This window comes from Polypterus senegalus, chromosome 3, assembly GCF_016835505.1.
Source record: "Polypterus senegalus isolate Bchr_013 chromosome 3, ASM1683550v1, whole genome shotgun sequence".
Classification (NCBI taxonomy): Eukaryota; Metazoa; Chordata; class Cladistia; order Polypteriformes; family Polypteridae; genus Polypterus; species Polypterus senegalus.
This window is the reverse complement of record NC_053156.1, coordinates 24,942,515-24,961,035: the sequence shown is the minus strand read 5'-3', so window position 1 is coordinate 24,961,035 and position 18,521 is coordinate 24,942,515. Positions and strand designations below refer to the sequence as shown.

Here is an 18,521-nt window from a genome sequence, read left to right as displayed (position 1 = left end):
CCTTGCTGTAGATGACACTGGTAATTTGCCTTCAGCAGAAAAAAAAACACAGTAGACTGACATGTTTCTTGAGAAAGTTGTTTTCATTTTGGCCATTTCTGAATCCAGAGCTGAACTTTAGGAATGATAGGACCTCATAGAATGCATTTCTATTTATATCTCAATCCATATGAAAAGATTGGGTGTCCCCAAACCTTTGAACATTACTGCATTTACTATGTAGACTCAAAGCACACATCCTATAAAATACAAAGAATTCTATCATTGTCAAACTGAATTATCAGGCTCCTTTATAGTACCCAAACCTTTTAAAGTTTGGGCATAAAGGCTGTAGCAATGTCATTATGTGTGTGTTTGTGTATGTGTGTGTATTTTTTTTTTTTTTTTTATTTTAAAGAAGTTACAAACACTAGTAGCATTAAACAAAAGATAAACATATTACCCTTGTTTTAATTCTGTAAGACTTATCTAAAGGTTAGAAGAAAAAAGTATTTTTAAAGTATATGTGAAACTGGAAATTGTAACACATATTACAATTTACATTTTTACCAAAACCTAACTCCAGTACCACAATAATTGCCTCCAAATCTGACTCCACAGCCCTGGTCAAACATTACTTTAAATGTAAGTAGAGTTTGCAGAAGAGATTGAAAAACACAGGTTAGACACATTGAATTCAACTCTACACAAAACTTTGCCTCTGTAGGTGCTGGGATACTCAGAAGTCTAATGCTAAGAGTTGTACAGCTAGAGTTATCATCATTGCAGAAGGTGGTCATATCAATGAAACTGAGTTGCAAAGAGGAATACTCATGTTTTAGTTTGTGAATATTCATTTACGCTCTTAAACTTGCATTGTCCCTCTGGCAGAACACCGCCATATGTCAAAGTTGTTTCTGTATGTCACAATAAAACCACAAGTCAATCAAAAGCAATAATGGTATTTTGTCATATCCAAAGTTGTCATATTGTCTGTTCTCTTTCATTTGTAAACTATATGATATGCACATGTACAGCATATGCCAAGGCAAGCAGCACATCACAGATGAATGAATCTGCTTTTTTCAAAGGTCCCACCTACATTGTGCCACATATATTGAAAGGCGCATTACCATTAGATAACTAAGGCTATGACCATTCCATTGATATATAGTAGTCTATATTGGTCAGTCATACAACATGTCGCAGCTGTAAGCAAAAGGCAAAAAATAAATTTGGTACACGAGAGTCAGCATTACACACTAAGTTTCTATGACAGTGCAGAAATGAGAACATGGGGACTGTTTGGATGATGTGGAATAAGACTAAGCTAGGTAGATGTTTTCTTCAAAAATAAAAACCAAATCTACAGCTGAGGTAGTTCTAGAAAATTTATAGAATGTTACTGATATGGAATATGAAGGCTCCGAATAAGGTTCTGATTAGTTTTGACTCTACTAAGAACAATATATTTGCTGAAATACTCAATCCTATGCTTGATTAGCAAGTATCACAAATATTTTAACTATGAGTGGCTGACACTTGAACCGTAAAACTGCATGCTGCAATGCTCCAAAGTTTTCAGTCCTTCTAAAAATAGAAATGGCTGTCAAAAAGGGTTTTGCTTACTCAATCTGTAGTCCTAAAGAAGAAATCCAATGCTCATTTGAGAGATGTCACTGCAGTGACATAATTAAGGACGAGGGATGGTCTAATCTAAAATCATACTATTTTTCACACAGTCACTGAAATTCTAGGGCATGATGTTGACGTTGGCAAAGCTCATAAATTCGCACCCATTATACTGTATAATGACCCTGTCATTCTCCCATAGCAGAACAGAGAACATCCACTTGTTTGGATTGTTACTTGTGGCTTAGACTTTCATAATATAAGAAAATATTCCTCTGCTTTATGTTTTGCACTAGCATCAATTTAAAATACGGTTTAATTCTCTTGCAAGACAGGTATGTTCATTTACATTCTCCAAAAGTGTAAAGATTTAGCAAACTTACAATCAGGAAATATATGCCAATTCAGCTTAACACCACCTCCATACAACATATACAGATTCTCAATAGCATTTAAAGTCCATATATTTTCAACAACTGTGAATGTACTGGATACCCAATTTATCACTAGTAGCACTTGCCACACTGCTGCTCGAGTACAGGGTTTGGCTAGTCATGATACTGTGTAGTGATGGCAGAGGTCTTGACAACAATCTAAAGAACCATTTCAGTGTCAAATTGCTGTCCCGTCTTTTCTGCAGTTCAAAATGCTTTACTCCTTTCTTAAGGTATCTGAGTGAAGCGTCACCATATTACAGATCAGCTTCCTGCAGGAGCAACATCTTGTTCTTTATTTGTATTGACTTCTTCAAGCTATTCATTGTAATTTTCATTTGCAACAAAACAAAGTAGCATTTGTCCAGTATGTTTTTTCTGTTTTAGTTATTAAGTATTAGTATTAGCCAACTTTATATGGCTTGTACTAATGTGAAAGTTCCTATGGATAAAAGAAAACTGCATCTGCACGTTTGTCACTAGATACTTCTCCTCAAACACTATGCTGCACAACCGGCAATGTTTTAGGCGAAGTTTACATTTTTTCCATAATAAAAATGTTTTAAAAGGTGATAAATGGAATTTTAGGAATTAAACTTAAAAAATAATTTGATGATTCACAAAGCACTTTTATTAAAGTGCTTGACCTTCCAGGTTTTGAAACACCTGTATTATATCCAGTCCAGACTGGAGGCCATAGTCCTCTTCCGGAAAACTCTGGTTTGCTCACTGCAAGAAAGGCAGGAGCAGCTATCTCAAATACAGGAATTTATGTACTCTGGAGTTTGGTTCATGACTGAGGGTTACAGCTTTATGTTCAGTCAACCACCATCTCATTAGCTATAAATACCAGTTTTGGGTAATGGTCAGAAGAATGAGACTTTTGATAACAATTGCCAAACTGAGACTGTTGCTAAGATAATTTTCTCTGTCAGGGTGAGGTTCTAAAGAGTAAAGAACTTCTACCACTCTGGACTATGAGGACCCAGTTGAGGTTGTATTAACTTCCTTATATATATACACAACACTCATATCAATGACAAAACAATTACATTAACAATCATGTTACGTTATTTTAAAAATGTTTCCTTTTCTTTTTCATACCTTCTTTAACACACTACTTCTCTGTTGCGAAGCGCGGGTATTCTGCTAGTTTTTATTAAATCTCATCTTTCGACTGTACAACATGCAAATCGTTAAAGTACAAAGTCAAAAGTATAGAAAGTATAGTAATGATGCAAATAGTAATATGAATAGCACACTGCACATGTGTGAGTGACAAGAGTGTCAGTTTCAGATTCCAGGAATCACTTTGTTTTACTGAACGTTTCAAATTCACTGCCTGAAGACAGATTCACTTCGTCATCAGTGCTGATGAGGTGTTTTTTACAAGACGCAATTATGAGGCTATAGGCATGTTTACACTGTTGCCCAGGTAACAATCATGCCTGATACTTACAAAAGATATGCCTATATCGTTGCCCCAGTAACGCTCGGCACTAATGCTGTTGCCAATTTTACATGTCTATAACAGTTGCCCAAGTGACACTCGGGACTAACACTTTTAGCACTGTTTTTACAGACCAAATGACGCTCGGGTCCAACGCTAAGGAGGTTAACATGTATTGAGATTGCCTTTTGGACAAGATAAAGGGATTATATGTCTCAGTTTCCCTAGAAGAGCTTTGTAAATCCCTGCAAGTACCAAATGACTTCTGGATAGGGTGGCATGATTTGTCTAAACATTTTCCCATGAAGAAGAATAAACTGGGTTTAAAAATATGTAAAACCTATGAGAAGAGATAAGTGGTTTATGCTTTTACAGGTCACAGTCTGTATATACAGTAGAATTTTTACTATCATATGTCATAAGATGTCATAACTCATACCTGGTAACAGTGAAGTAGGCTCATGTCCACAACATGTTTAAACTGTCAAGTTACAATTATTGATAAAGAGGAAAGTTAGAATCTGAACAGAGAGCAACTAAAAGTTTTAATAGAACTGCAGTTACCTTTTGGAGTTGTGCACTCGAATTGAATCATCCAGCACAGCCACAGCAAACTTGTCAGCATGAGGATGCCAGGCCAGACAACGAACAGAACAGCCTGCCCTGAAACATGACAAATAAATAATTCTAATCTAGGCATATATAACATGCTCACAAGTGGGCATTTTCAAGCATACCCACATAACATACAAAGCATAAAATAGTCTGGTAAATGACAAAATACTGAACATGCGACTCATAACTTCTTAATTTATTGATTGGGTCTAGATTTATCCCAATCTAGTTTGTCAATTTCTGTTCACCTGAATTCTCAAGATTTCTAGGTGTCTATCATACTACTATCTAGGACTTCTTGGTAATTTTAATATTTATCAAATAAATTAAACAACAATTTTCTAAGTAAAAAATTTACCGTTTACAGTTCCTTAAAACCTGGCCACTCCGTCTGCACAGGGTCAGTGGGTGCAGGTTTTCATTATAACCAGTCCATTTAGCCAAGGCTAATGTATAACTTTCACTGAACTCATTTAGCTAAAAGTGATTCTCAGTTTCTAAATTAATTTAGATTGAGGATTCCAAATGGTTTCAAGGTCTGGAATGGTCAAAATTATTATACCAAATAACCAAAGTGACTCTCAACAAAGTATGTACATATTCTATATTGTCACTGTTCCTACAAAAAAACTACATTCTTTTAAGATGTAAGCAGTGTCTTGACAGTTAATAACTGCTATACATTTGACTGTAACTTGAAATTACAGCAAATTATAAAAATACACTGTAGCACACAGAAATTGGAAGGATACACAAATGCTTCTAATGCAGCAAACTTAAGTCTACAAATGCATTGGAAACTCATAACAATACTTTGGGAAAAAATGACATTCACTTTGAATATGGGGAAAGTCACAATATCCTGTAGGGCAGTAGTTTTTAAATTGTGGTCTAGAAGCATGTGTCCAATGGTCTGCAAAGTGACAGTCATTGCATGTGAGCAAACAGATATTTAATCCACTCAAATATCTGGGAATTTAGTTAAATTACTTCTAGTAAGCAAGGATTGCAATCCCCAAGCCATTCCATTACCTAAAGGAACAGTTATCACAGTGGTCCATATAGGAACAGAGAAATGTACAGGATACTAATAACATACTTATACCTGTAAACTGTAATGCTAATTTTAAATTCCTAGCTAAATAATTGCACATGAGCAAATCAGACGTGAACTAATACAGAACAATGTAGGATAGAAACAACTGCAGTTCTGACTTTCTTAGGGACATTGGTAAATCATCCGGAAAGTATTCACAGTGCATCACTTATTCCACATTTTGTTATGTTACAGCCTTATTCCAAAATGGATTAAATTCATTTTATTCCCTTAGAATTCTACACACAACACCCCATTAAGACAACATGAAAAAAGTATGCTTGAGGTTTTTGCTAATTTATTAAAAATAAAAAAAATTGAGAAAGCACATGTACATAAGTATTCACAGCCTTTGCCATGAAGTTCAAAATTGAGCTCAGGTGCATCCTGTTTCCCCTGATCATCCTTGAGATGTTTCTGCAGCTTAATTGGAGTCCACCTGTCGTAACTTCAGTTGATTGGACATGATTTGGAAAGGCACACACCTGTCTATAGGAGGTCCCACTGTTGACCGTTCATGTCAGAGCACAAACCAAACGTGAAGTCAAAGGAATTGTCTGTAGACCTCAGAAACAGGATTGTCTCGAGGCACAAATCTGGAGTAGGTTAAAGAAAAATGTCTGCTGCTTTGAAGGTCCCAATGAGCACAGTGGCCTCCATCATCCCTAAGTGGAAGAAGTTCGAAACCACCAGGACTCTTTCTAGAGCTGGCCAGCCATCTAAACTGAGCGATCGGGGGAGAAGGGCCTTAGTCAGGGAGGTGACCAAGAACCCGATGGTCACTCTGTCAGAGCTCCAGAGGTCCTCTGTGGAAAGAGGAGAACCTTCCAGAAGGACAACCATCTCTGCAGCAATCTACCAATCCGGCCTGTATGGTCAAGTGGCCAGACGGAAGACACTCCTTAGTAAGAGGCACATGGCAGCCCGCCTGGAGTTTGCCAAAAGGCACCTGAAGGACTCTCAGACCATGAGAAACAAAATTCTCTGGTCTGATGAGACAAAGATTGAACTCTGGTGTGAATGCAAGGCATCAGTTTGGAGGAAACCAGGCACCGCTCATCACCAGGCCAATACCATCCCTACAGTGAAGCATGGTGGTGGCAGCATCATGCTGTGGGGATATTTTTCAGCAGCAGGTACTCGGAGACTAGTCAGGATAAAGGGAAATATGACTACAGCAATATACAGAGACATCCTAGATGACCTCAGACTGGGGCGACGGTTCATCTTTCAGCAGGACAACGACCCTAAGCACACAGCCAAGATATCAAAGGAGTGGCTTCAGGACAACTCTGTGAATGTCCTTGAGTGGCCCAGCTAGAGCCCAGACTTGAATCTGATTGAACACCTCTGGAGAGATCTTAAAATGGCTGTGCACCGACGCTTCCCATCCAACCTCATGGAGCTTGAGAGGTGCTGCAAAGAGGAATGGGCGAAACTGGCCAAGGATAGGTGCGCCAAGCTTGTGGCATCATATTCAAAAAGACTTGAGGCTGGAATTGCTGCCAAAGGTGCATCAACAAAGTATTGAGCAAAGGCTGTGTTTACTTATGTACGTGTGATTTCTCAGTTTTTTTATTTTTAATAAATTTGCAAAAACCTCAAGTAAACTTTTTTCATGTTGTCATAATGGGGTGTTGTGTGTAGAATTCTGAGGAAAAAAATGAATTTAATCAATTTTGGAATAAGGCTGTAACATAACAAAATGTGGAAAAAGTGATGTGCTGTGAATATTTTCCAGATGCACTGTATGTACAGAATAAAGAAGAAAATAAGGGGAAAAAACAAAGGGAACCAAATTACGTTAAGCTTCCAGACAATTAATGCACATCTTGATACATAACCCAACAGAAGACTTAATGATGTATTTATTTATTTTTTTTTTTTTTAAACAAAGTGCGACGATGTGTTCTATATGATGAGCTCACTTCACTGTAATAAATTCTCTTTCAGATCACTTAAATTGTTGGTAAGAATTCTTCTGCATTTATTTTTGTATATCAAACCCTTAAGATGAAGATACTGATAAAAAAGGGACTAGACTCAAACCACAAAGCTGTTTACTTGGTACTATCTGTGCTATTCTGCAGATGCCATAGACTGGCACTAACAATCGCTCTTTACAAGTATTAAATGTGAAAAATGACTAAAGTTTTCTGTGATTTTCTTAACATTTAAATAACTTTTAAATAAGTCAGTGAGTTTTTTTTCCTGGGCCTCAGGCCCATATGATGAATCAATTTATATTAAAAAAAAAAAAAAAAAACTTCAGGCTATGTTAAACTTCATTCTCCTGACAGTGTTTTTATGCTAGACGGATTTCATCTGATAAGATTTGATAGAGTGGAAAAAAGGTAAGATGGGCACAGGTCATCTATGTGAAAGAAAAATGAAGAATTAAACTAAAATTTGCATTGTAGACATTAAAATATTGGCAGTAGGAATTCGTCCACATTATCTGCCTAGGGAGATAAAATTTATTTAGGATGATGCTGACTTATGTAGCTTCCTCTACAAATAAGGACACAGCCATAGACATGATTCACCTTTTTCTACCAACATTTAAATGATGAATCATTCTGACCCTGCAGTTATATGTGGTGACTATAATCACATCACTTTGGAAGAAGCTATTAAAAACTTCCATCGGTACGTGCCACACTCTGCTTGTGAATACAACAAGCTGGGTCTGCTTTATTTGAAAGTTAAAGGTGCCTTTATATGTGAAACTGTTGCACCACTGGGCAGATATGACCACAAAATTATCTACAAGCCTGTTATTAGATGGCAAAAGCTCTCATCTTTAGCCAAGTTCAAAGTTATTGAGCGTGATTGGTGGTTGTTCTTTCTTATAATAGTTCGGTTTCTCTTGAAATTCTGTAAACTCTTAATTTCCATCCATCCATCTTTCATTCGTTCGTTCTTCCTAACCTGCTTACCAAGGACAGGGTCATGGTGAAGCTGGAGCCTATCCCAGCAATCATCGGGTGCAAGGCAAGTAGTGTGATGAAGCAGTTTGTTTGTTCTTCCATTTTCTGACACACTTTAGACATACCCTACCCTCCTCCCCTTTCAATACACAAGGTCAGTGCTTCTTAAACTACGGTTGTCACATGATTGTAAACTTGCAGAGCTGCATCCAGGTTCGAATTCTGTGTTAAATAATATGCTAGCTGTCATTTAGCATATTTATTTCTGTAGTAAAATATGTGAAACAACTCAGTTGACACATTACAGAGAGTGTTCACCTCTGTGGAATGAAAATATAACAAATATTTAACAAACATAAGAAACGGGGGGAGAGGAGAGAATGACAGATGAGCTTCTGAGCTGAAGGAATAGCAGCACTAGTTTGAAATGATGAAATGAAACTGACCAGTGTGAGATAAGAAAGTGACAGTTTTCAGGCTGAGTGAATGAGGTGTAAGTATATATAACGTGCCATGGCACTGCTGTAAGCTAAATAAAGTATTAGTGGTAACGTACAACTGGTCAGTGCCTCGTTGCTGGTTCACCATTGAGGCATACATTGAATCTACAGTAAATCTGTAATAGACATACAAAGAAGATTTTGCATAAAGTTTAATGTGCCTTGGCAAGAAAGAATCACTTCTCGTGATATTTTAAAGTATTCTGAAAAATAATCAAATGGTAGTGTTAGACATTTGGAACTAGGCCTGTGCGATATATTGAGTGGCACAATGTGAACAATATTTTTTAATGCATCGTTTGAAAACAAACCTATCGCGATATTATGTAATATGTTTTATTAAATACTACAATTGTGTAGTGCGTTATTTCTGCTAATTGGAGCACATCCTAAATGCAGTCATTGCGATTAAACCCCGCCTCCTGCTTATCTTAAACAGTAACAACACTGGCCGAGACGGAGGCAGAAACGTGTACGGCTATCAGAGATGACTTGGTGCCAAAAAAAGGTACAAATGTGACCTCCGTTGTTTGGAAATGGTTTGGCTTTAGACAAAATGATACAGAACAAAAGACTGTTATATGTAAACTTTGTAAGACAGAAGTAGGAATGAAGAGCGGCAACACCTCGAACCTCTTCAATCATTTGAAAACAAAACACGTTACGAAGTACAAAGAATGTATTAAACTTCACGAGAACTTTGCTCAAAACGCAACTAAACATCCATGCCGCAAAACAAATCACACTGGCGGCAACGTTCTCTCATTGCATACCATATGAAAAAACAACCCCAAATGGGAGGAAATAACAGCTGCAGTAACATACCACATTGCAAAAGGCCCTTCAACATGATGAGACCAATGCCCGGCCTGACATAGCTGGGGAACTTTCAGAAGCATCACCACCACCAGCCAAAAAGGAGAAGCCTTGGTAGCTTCTTTAAGAGGCCAACATCTTTATCGACATTGTCTGAGAGATAAAATTGAAGTTGAACTTTCAACCTACCTACAAGCAGCTGAAATTGACACTGAGACAAACCCACTTGCATGGTGGAAAGAGCATGAACCAATCTTTCCAACTCAGTCGCCTTGCAAAAAAATATCTCTGCATACAGGCCACTAGTTCGCCCTCAGAAAGGGCATTTAGCGCAGGTGTCAACATAGTGAACTGCCACAGGGCATCTTTAAAGCCAGAGGCAGTTGACAGACTTGTCGTTCTTGCATGACATTTGTGAAATTGTGTTACCTGAATGCATGTCCTTGCCACGCTTTATCTGTTTACAAAACATAGCTTAAAAAGAGCATATTGAAACATTATTATTTTAAGTTTTCTTTAGGCAAACCTAGTAAAGTAGATAAAGCATCTACTCCTACATCACCTAATATTCAGACAACTGGCTTTCTTGCATAAATGTTTAGATGTGTTTCTTACATTAATGAGTATATTTTGGTTTATGCCTATGATGTAAAGTTGTAAGTTTGCAATTACATGTAAATAACTAAAGAGCAATATAAATATGTGACTTCTTTTTTAAGTAATAATAGATAGGAAAAATATCGTTGCATATTGTATATTGACTTTTGGTCCAAAAATATCGCAATTTGAATTTTGAGCCATATTGTCCAGCCCTATTTGGAACTGTAAGAACAAACTATGTAAAGGTTGAGAAACACTGTAGACATTCAGCAAGATGTTAGTCGGTAGTGTTGATTTATTTCATATTGGATTGTGTGCTGAATTATTCGACTTTTTGATTTAATTATTGAAATATTTGACTTTTTTCACAAGGTTAACCAAAATTTTTTAATGGCAACCAAGGTAGATTGAACTATTTGCAAACTCATTAAGGTCCGATTTATTCAACTTTACTTTTATAATAATTGTTTAATATATTATTAATTTGATTTGATTTGTTGTTGATGGTTCTTTAATGCAGCGTTTCTCAACCTTTAAGTACAGTATTTGCAACCCAAATTTTCATAACAGTTTTAATTCCACCCCCCCTAACGTTCTTTGAAACCCTAATAAAATTTATTATTCCTATATCTTTTGCTGCTGATACACCGTTACAAGTTTTATTATACCTACTTCACTTTTATCGACATTTATCGAACTCTATATTTATTTTTCTACTATCAGAATGTAGTTTAAGTTAATTTGTTTTGGTTTCAATAAATGTTTTTTAATATTTTCGATTCTTGTTTTCTTTTTTTCACATCTTCGCGCCCCCTTTTTTGTTACTTCCCCACAGGTTGAGAACCACCACTTTAATGTACATAATATAAAAATATAATCATTGTCTTGCAGCTGACTCCTCAAATATCCATCCCCATATCTTATACGAGAAAGTCGAGGGAAGACCACTCCCGGTTTTTTCTAGATGTTATGGTTATAACTGAATTGTTAATGGAGGAGCTCATTTGAAAAGACAAAGTAAATAAACTGTACCAATTAATTGTTGAACTGTTTCAGTTCTTCTCCGGTACTAATTGACCTTTAATACTATGCTTTCCAAAGTACTCATACCCTCCCCCACTGTACCCTAAGAATTTTTCTCTCTCAGCTTTACTATACTTTACACTAAGCATTTCACTGCCACAGATGTACATCAGATGTATTCATCTTGACAATGTTAATTCTTCCAGCTAAAGTGAGAGGAAGGGTAGGCAATCTATGCAAGTCTTGCTTAATTTTTTCCATACAGATGGCAAAATTTTGTTGATAAAGAGCTTTACGTTTACTTGTGACGTTGACACCTAGGTATTTAAACTGATCTGCAATGATAAAAGGGAAAGAGTTCAATCTAATATTGTGTGCTTGAGAATTCACTGGAAAGAGCACATTTTTATTCAAATTAATTCTGAGACCAGAAATCTTCTGAAATTGTTAGTGCTGACAGGACTACAGGCACTGTATTCTGTGGATCTGATACAGTATATACAGTACCATATCATCTGCATAAAGAGAAAATTTCTGTTCAAGTCCTTTTCCAATAATCCCTTTTTATCTCATAAATATTTCAACAGGGAACTTCCAGTGACTCTATGGCGACTGCAAAAAGTAGTGGTGACAAGGGGCATCCTTGTCTGGTACCACGTTCTAGTTTGAAGTAGTCCGAATTAATGTTGTTAATACAAACTGAAGCTTCTGGACTGGTATACAATAATTTGATCTATGCACAAATGTTCGGGCCAAACCCAAATTTCTCCAATGTAGTAAAAAGCTAGTTAAATTCAACCATAGCAAATGTTTTTCCTGCATCCAACGATATTATCTCCAGGGGGTTAGACTTTGTGGGTGAATATATTACATTAAACATGCATGGAAGATTCAAAGCCAAGTGTCTACCTTTAAATAATCCATTTTGTTCTTGTCATATTACCGAAGGAAGCACTTTCTCCATCCTTCTAGGTAGGACATTGGAGAGTATCTTAACATCATTATTCAGAAGTGAAATTGGTCTGTATGATGCACATTGTAATAAGTCCTTATTTTGCTAAGGAAAGACAGTAATTAATGCTTAGTGAAAACTCTGAGGTAGAATTGCATTGTCTTCAGCTTCTGTTTTGCATTTGTTGAAGGAAGGGAAAAGCTACACCGCTGTAGGATGCCATTACAGCATCAATGAGGCTACGATTCTTTTTATTTAAAAAGTAGGAAAGGAATACAAGATCTACGGCCACAGTGTCCTTTTAACCAGGGTGCAAAACGAGTTGTAAGTGGATGTAATAAGGCAGAAGTCTGGATGTAATCTGCTTTAGGGATTTGGATTGAAGACTGCCAGAAGAAGAACAACAGCAGTGCTACACAATCGTCTTAAGTGGCTCCTTTAGAAGAGCTGTTACGCTCTCCTTTGTTGTGCAGTAAAATTAAACTCATTGTTATCGGACAAGTCATCGTGTCATTGTTGGGGAGTAAGCATAATTAATTTTCTACTTACAGTACTTAGTACATGTACATACGTTTAGTATCACTGTACACATTTACTGTATACTATTTTTCTTGCATTGTACGTATATTTCTGGTGGCCTGTTTATCGTAATGGCTGTAACATATGTGATATCGGAGACACTCGACATCTTTAATATTTAGGTTTTACTGTATATAAACAGTGTGTTTATATACATAATTTCAATGAATCTTACCTAATATCTAAGAGAATACGAAGGGATTATGCTGTATAACTGTGCAGGGAATATTTAAAAACAGTGTGGGAGAGTTTATAAGGGCTTAAAATATATAAAAATAACCATACAAACATATGGTTTCTACTTCGCTGATTTTCACCTATCGCAGGGGGGTCTGGAACGCAACCCCCGCGATCGAGGAGGGATTACTGTATTATCAATCTGCAAATAGCCAACAATCTCTTGTCAGTCAATCAGCGACATATAGCATTATATTATTAATTCAAGTGACAAAGGATATTAAAAGTAACCACCACATCAACTGTTTAGCAGGAATTACCAACTTTGACTTCTATTCTGCTACTAGCCAATCCACTTCAGCTTACTAGTATTGATCCATCCCTCTCTTTCTCATTGTTATTTTTCAAACTCTCAACCTCTCTCCTTAACAACCAATCTTCATCACTGCAGGAGACTCTTAAATTCACCTTGATGTCAGCATGGGGAGCCAGCACCTGGTAAAGTCAATGCCTTAATTCCCAGCAGCAGATGATTCACTGTAGTGCATTAATTCTGTCAATCTCCCAACCTTTGAATCTCCTTCTATTCCATGCTATTATAATGGATCGTAGAATGAACAACCACTCTGAATCACAAGCTTAGCAATGTCAGATTTGCATGTTGGCATTTTGCACATAAATACAAACAGTAACACTGAACTTAAGTGAAGGAGTGACTGTTGTAGCTTTTGACTTTGGCAATGTGGATGTCTGTCAGAAGCACTTACATTTCATGCACTCTCTTAGCATTATGTAAATCTGAATAACTACATACTAAATTCAAATGCATGCATTAATTAATCAAAATGTAATTAATGTGCAGGGGATGTCACTAATTGCCAGAGATGGAAGTATGGAAGGTTAGTAGTTAAATGAGCATTGCCTCTGGTATAGGCATTCAGCAGATGAATTTATTAATATATTAAGAACTTCCCTTACAATAAAATAAGATTTGCAGCTGATATTGTTAAAATAGCACACATTTCTCCATTTGGGCTCTACAGAAATTGGGTCTATTGGAGGTTATTGCTCAGAATTTTCAACCAACATGCCCCAGGCAGCATTGGATCAACCAAAACCATCTGGTCTTTGAACAATTCTGCTATTCATCTGAAGCACCTTAAAACCCATTCACTCCTTGCTAGAATGTTACGATCTTAAAGATTAGCTGATTGTTAACATACTCAGTTTGATGTATGGAAATGCACCTAAATACAAGGAAAATAGTAGATAGAATAACATTTGGCTGAGGAGTATAATTCTGCTTTCATTTTATCAATTGTGTCTAGTTCCACACAGGACAAACTGCTTTCATTAATGTAATTAAAACATGTTTAACATTGATATGCAATTGAGATTACATAGGATCCAGACTGCTGTTTTAATACTGCCCAACACCGAAAAGTTTATGTCAAATAAGAGTGTTTCCTGATGGTATTATTATTTTTTTTTTTTTTTTCACCATTTCTCTTTCCTGTCATTCTTGCGGAACTAAAACAGGCTAACAGAGCAATCAAAAAATGTGTTTATATCCCCTGAAACTGACCCCAAAACATTCTTCTCAACTGAGTACATACAATTCTAAAGCACTGCTTAAGATACACGTGGCCCTCTACGCTCTACTACACACAGGCAGTTCAGCGGCAAACCATGTTTTAAAACAATGGTAGCTTCTTACAGATTATCTGCAGGATACTGTAGGAATAATGACAGGGTGCACTGTACTATAGAAAAGCAACACCTCACATCCCGTTGATTAGGATACAGATTCAAAATGAAGCCCTCTTATAAAAGGAACAAGAGCAGAAGTAGCTCTGAAAATAAAGCTGCGCTTTTATGCAGAGTATTATCTGCAAAAGGTTTTTGGTTTATGTTGAAGGGGACAAAATATTTACATGCAAATGTCAAGTTACCAATTTGGAAGATTCAGGAGGTTGGCAATTTATAAATAGCCGTATTGAGAAAGTTTAGGAACACACAGTACAGGTTCAGACGCGATCATTCATGGCTTTTACCTACTGTACAAGGTTTATTTAATACATGATTGCCAATGCCTCATTGTTAAATAAAAATGATTGTTTAAACAAGATTTTGAAACTTAGTAATAAATTCAGAATTTAAGGACACTCAAGATGCAGATTTAAGTGTTCCCACTTACCAGTCCATGGCCTGTGAAAACTCTGTTATCATGTCATCGCTGCTCATCTGAGAAAATAAATAAAAAGTGAAAGAAATTAAAAAAAAAAAAAACTCTGTCTTTTCTCCAAGTCACTAATGTGGGTTTTCACTTTTATTTATGAACATGTTTATGAAGTGAAATAAGAAGTACACGTTTGTCACTACAATCATCTCTACATTGTCTACAGTATTTAGTGGAAAAACTGTTGCACCACACTCCTCAAAAATGTATAATCCATTTGTAAAAATCAAGATTTGTCATTTTTTCTTTACTAGAACCTACAAAGGCCTCCCAGTTTCCCATTAGTAATTGGGTATGATACATGCAAAACTGTACAGTAATCTTGCAGTCCTTATAAAGTACCTTAAAATGGTACATGTTGATTTCTCAATATAAAGATTAAAGATTAAGTGATAAATTACTTTATACAGTTCCCACAGATAAATATAATTTCACTTTCATATAGCAAAATGTTCTGATAGATGAGACCAGGGGAACACTTAATTATTCAAATGCTTTATGGAGCTATCAGATATAACTTATAATCAGGACAAACACTTCAAGTATCAATTTACTGTACAAATGAAAATTCATTTACAAGCAGCATTTAAAAATCCATTTGCGTACCTGACACCTTTACCCCAAGCAACATACATATTACAAGAATTTAATGTTAGGGAAAAACAAAATATGCATTTTCTAAGTCGAAGAGTACTTAACCAACTTTAGATGACAATAATTCTTTAAACAAAGCAAATGTAAACTTTCTTCATCTTAAAGTCAGGATTACAATTAAATGGCAAATGCATCAGACAGAAAATAAAACAGACAATATAGGCCTAACTACTTGTGTTATATGACCCTGAATGAATCACTTAAACTTCAACCGTAAAATGTATGGAAGCAAGTATTTGGTACAGTACCCATAAAGAAGTTTAATATGGAATGACCTCATATTAGAAATGGGCACTAATAGAAAAAAAAAATATATATATATATATGGCAAGATGGATGAATTGTTTCTTGCAGTATGGATATAGAAAAGAAAAAAAAAACATTTTATCAGCATGACACACTTTAGTGTAAAACTCCCAAACATTTAAATATAAAAAACAAATCTCAAACTGCCAAATATTTACAGTATATTAGTTAGTGGCTTACACATATTGACTACATATTATCATGTGCATGAACTGAGTGTATAAAGTGAGCCTAACCCTTTTAACATTATTGCCTAGAGTGACGTGCAGTTCAACCCGGCTATTGTCTCAATGCTGGTTCTAGTACACTGCCACTCTACACTAGATTAAGCAGGTGTAGGAATATTTAAAGTCTATGGTTTGAAGCAGGAAGAGGAGACAGGGAAAACTCTCTCTTGTCCTGTGTATTCTTGGATTTGGCATGTCTCAGTGAGTAAGAAAGTAGCTGCTCAATTTTCTGTTCAGGCTGGGTTATCAAATCCACTTGGCCAGTGGAGGGTTGACAAATAAAGGTTTACTTGTGTTTAACAGTAAATCAATAATACATTATTTGTTCAAGAATACATTTCATTATAAAAAGCATATGCAAACTGTACATTATACCGCATCTACTGAAACCATCAGAATTTTGAATTATACCATGATATGGAATTTGGCCATACTGCCCACTCCTACATCATATAAAATTAAATTAATTGTGATGGTGAAGCAGCATTTTAACACCACCATAATGAAATTAGGCTTTGAAGGTTTTCCTTTCAATATACAGTACATAATTTTTCCATATAGTTAAAATTCACCTCTTTCAGGTTTATCATCGTCAATCACTTTATGGAGCAAAGGCATTTGCCTGGCATCTGGGAAAACCTGGCAACTCTTAACAGCCAAAAATGGTTATTGTGCTTCTTTCAATGAATCTTTAAAATTTTACGACTTCATGTTTTTTTTGTTTTTTTTAAACATATTTTCATATTACAAACTTCTATAACTTTTTTATTAGAGGTGTATTTTTTACATTTTTGAATAACTCAATGTATTATAAACAAAGCTGTGTTTTTGATCACACAACTTTAAGCTCATGTTTCTTCAAACTTACACTGAGATGAGGAAACAAAGACCCATGAAAAGATGTCCACCGCAGAAGTGCAAGGGTCAAGCAAGAAGCAACTTTCATCCACTTTGGGACTGTGAAAAGACAAATATAGTGAAGATTGTTTATCTTTAACACAACAGAATCAGAACACCACCAATCACTTATTTTGAAAAATGGTAACAATATAAATTATTCTGATTTAAACTCACTGTAAAGCAGTAAAAATATCAAAAGAAATATCTACTCCTTCAAAATAGCAGATTAGCTATGCTGTTAAGTCAGATATAATTTTACTTTTCATGAGGAAGCAAACTTCTGTAAATATGCAATGACCAGTATAATGCAGAACCAGAAACCAAGGCAGAATTTTATAATTGCTTTTTTATTAATAGTGTCTATCTTGTCACAAGTGGTGCTGAGGCTGATTAGATATATATAAAAATGTGTGCGAATACTGTAAATAATTATAGGATGCAACAACATCGTTTCTCTCAGACGAAGTACAACTACCGATATTTGCTTTTTAGCATTTGCCAATATCGATGCCAATGCAGAGAGACTGAAGCCTAGAAGATAGTATTTGTTGATTATGTCCATCAACCGTCAAGACTTTACAATAAAATAATTCAAAATTGAACAAATAACTCAAAAGTAGGGTACTGGAATCTATTCTATGGAATGTACAACCCCATTTTTTAAAAGTGGCAGATTACTTTTGGTGAACAGATGCATCTTTGCATGCTTCCAGCTGTAAACTTGTTTCTGGTTTCATTAATAATATGTGACAGTACAACCTGAGCCAAAGTGAGAAACTGCATTTTAACTGGCCAGTACTTATGTGGTTTGTCTAACTGAGAAGCTGAGGTCTTTCCCAGAAATGTTTCCAGATGTATGTCAGCAGCTACCAGAACACAGCTCATTGATGCCACTGCATGCCCGTCTATAATCTCATTAAACATATGCTCCAAATTACTACTTGGCTGGTCCTTCCAGGGACTCTTGGGCAGGTGGTTCTGCTGTCAGCTGCCTCAAGACCAGACAATTCCTGCAGCTCCAGCTAGGTCATCTCTTTGGCCTCCTTGGCTATACTGATGTTTGAAAAGAGGTGATCCTTTTATCTATAGGAAACATTTTTCTGATTATATGCATCCCAGTTTTATGTCCAATAAATAGGCAACTTTTGATACTTAAGACATTTCATCATGTTTCAGCCAGCATTTCTCCGCTGGCTAGGGTTCAAAGTAGCGTTTGTCCATTTTGTATCATTTATTTGTATTAATGTTTCTTCTGTTTATGTATATCCTTCGTGTTTATTTGATTACATCCCATGTGTTTTGTGGGTGGTTCCCCAAGTGGCGGAAGCACCTGCCAATCACCACCAGGAACTGCCCTCCAACCTATATATTGTTCCTGACAGTTCATTTCGCACATGCTAGGTAGTGGAGTG

The 18,521-nt window shown here is 36.1% G+C and overlaps 1 protein-coding gene across 2 annotated transcripts in view; it reads right to left on the bottom strand.

Moving 5' to 3' along the window:
- aaas (achalasia, adrenocortical insufficiency, alacrimia) overlaps window positions 1-18,521 on the bottom strand; it is a 75,017-nt gene that overhangs the window by 39,900 nt on the left and 16,596 nt on the right. For both annotated transcript variants that reach the window (XM_039746808.1, XM_039746809.1), the window contains exons 5-7: window positions 17,078-17,166; window positions 14,981-15,027; window positions 4,060-4,158 (exon numbers count right to left, since the gene is read on the bottom strand). In XM_039746808.1, the coding sequence (XP_039602742.1) occupies window positions 4,060-4,158; window positions 14,981-15,027; window positions 17,078-17,166 (235 nt within the window). The remainder of the gene's footprint in view (window positions 1-4,059; window positions 4,159-14,980; window positions 15,028-17,077; window positions 17,167-18,521) is intronic.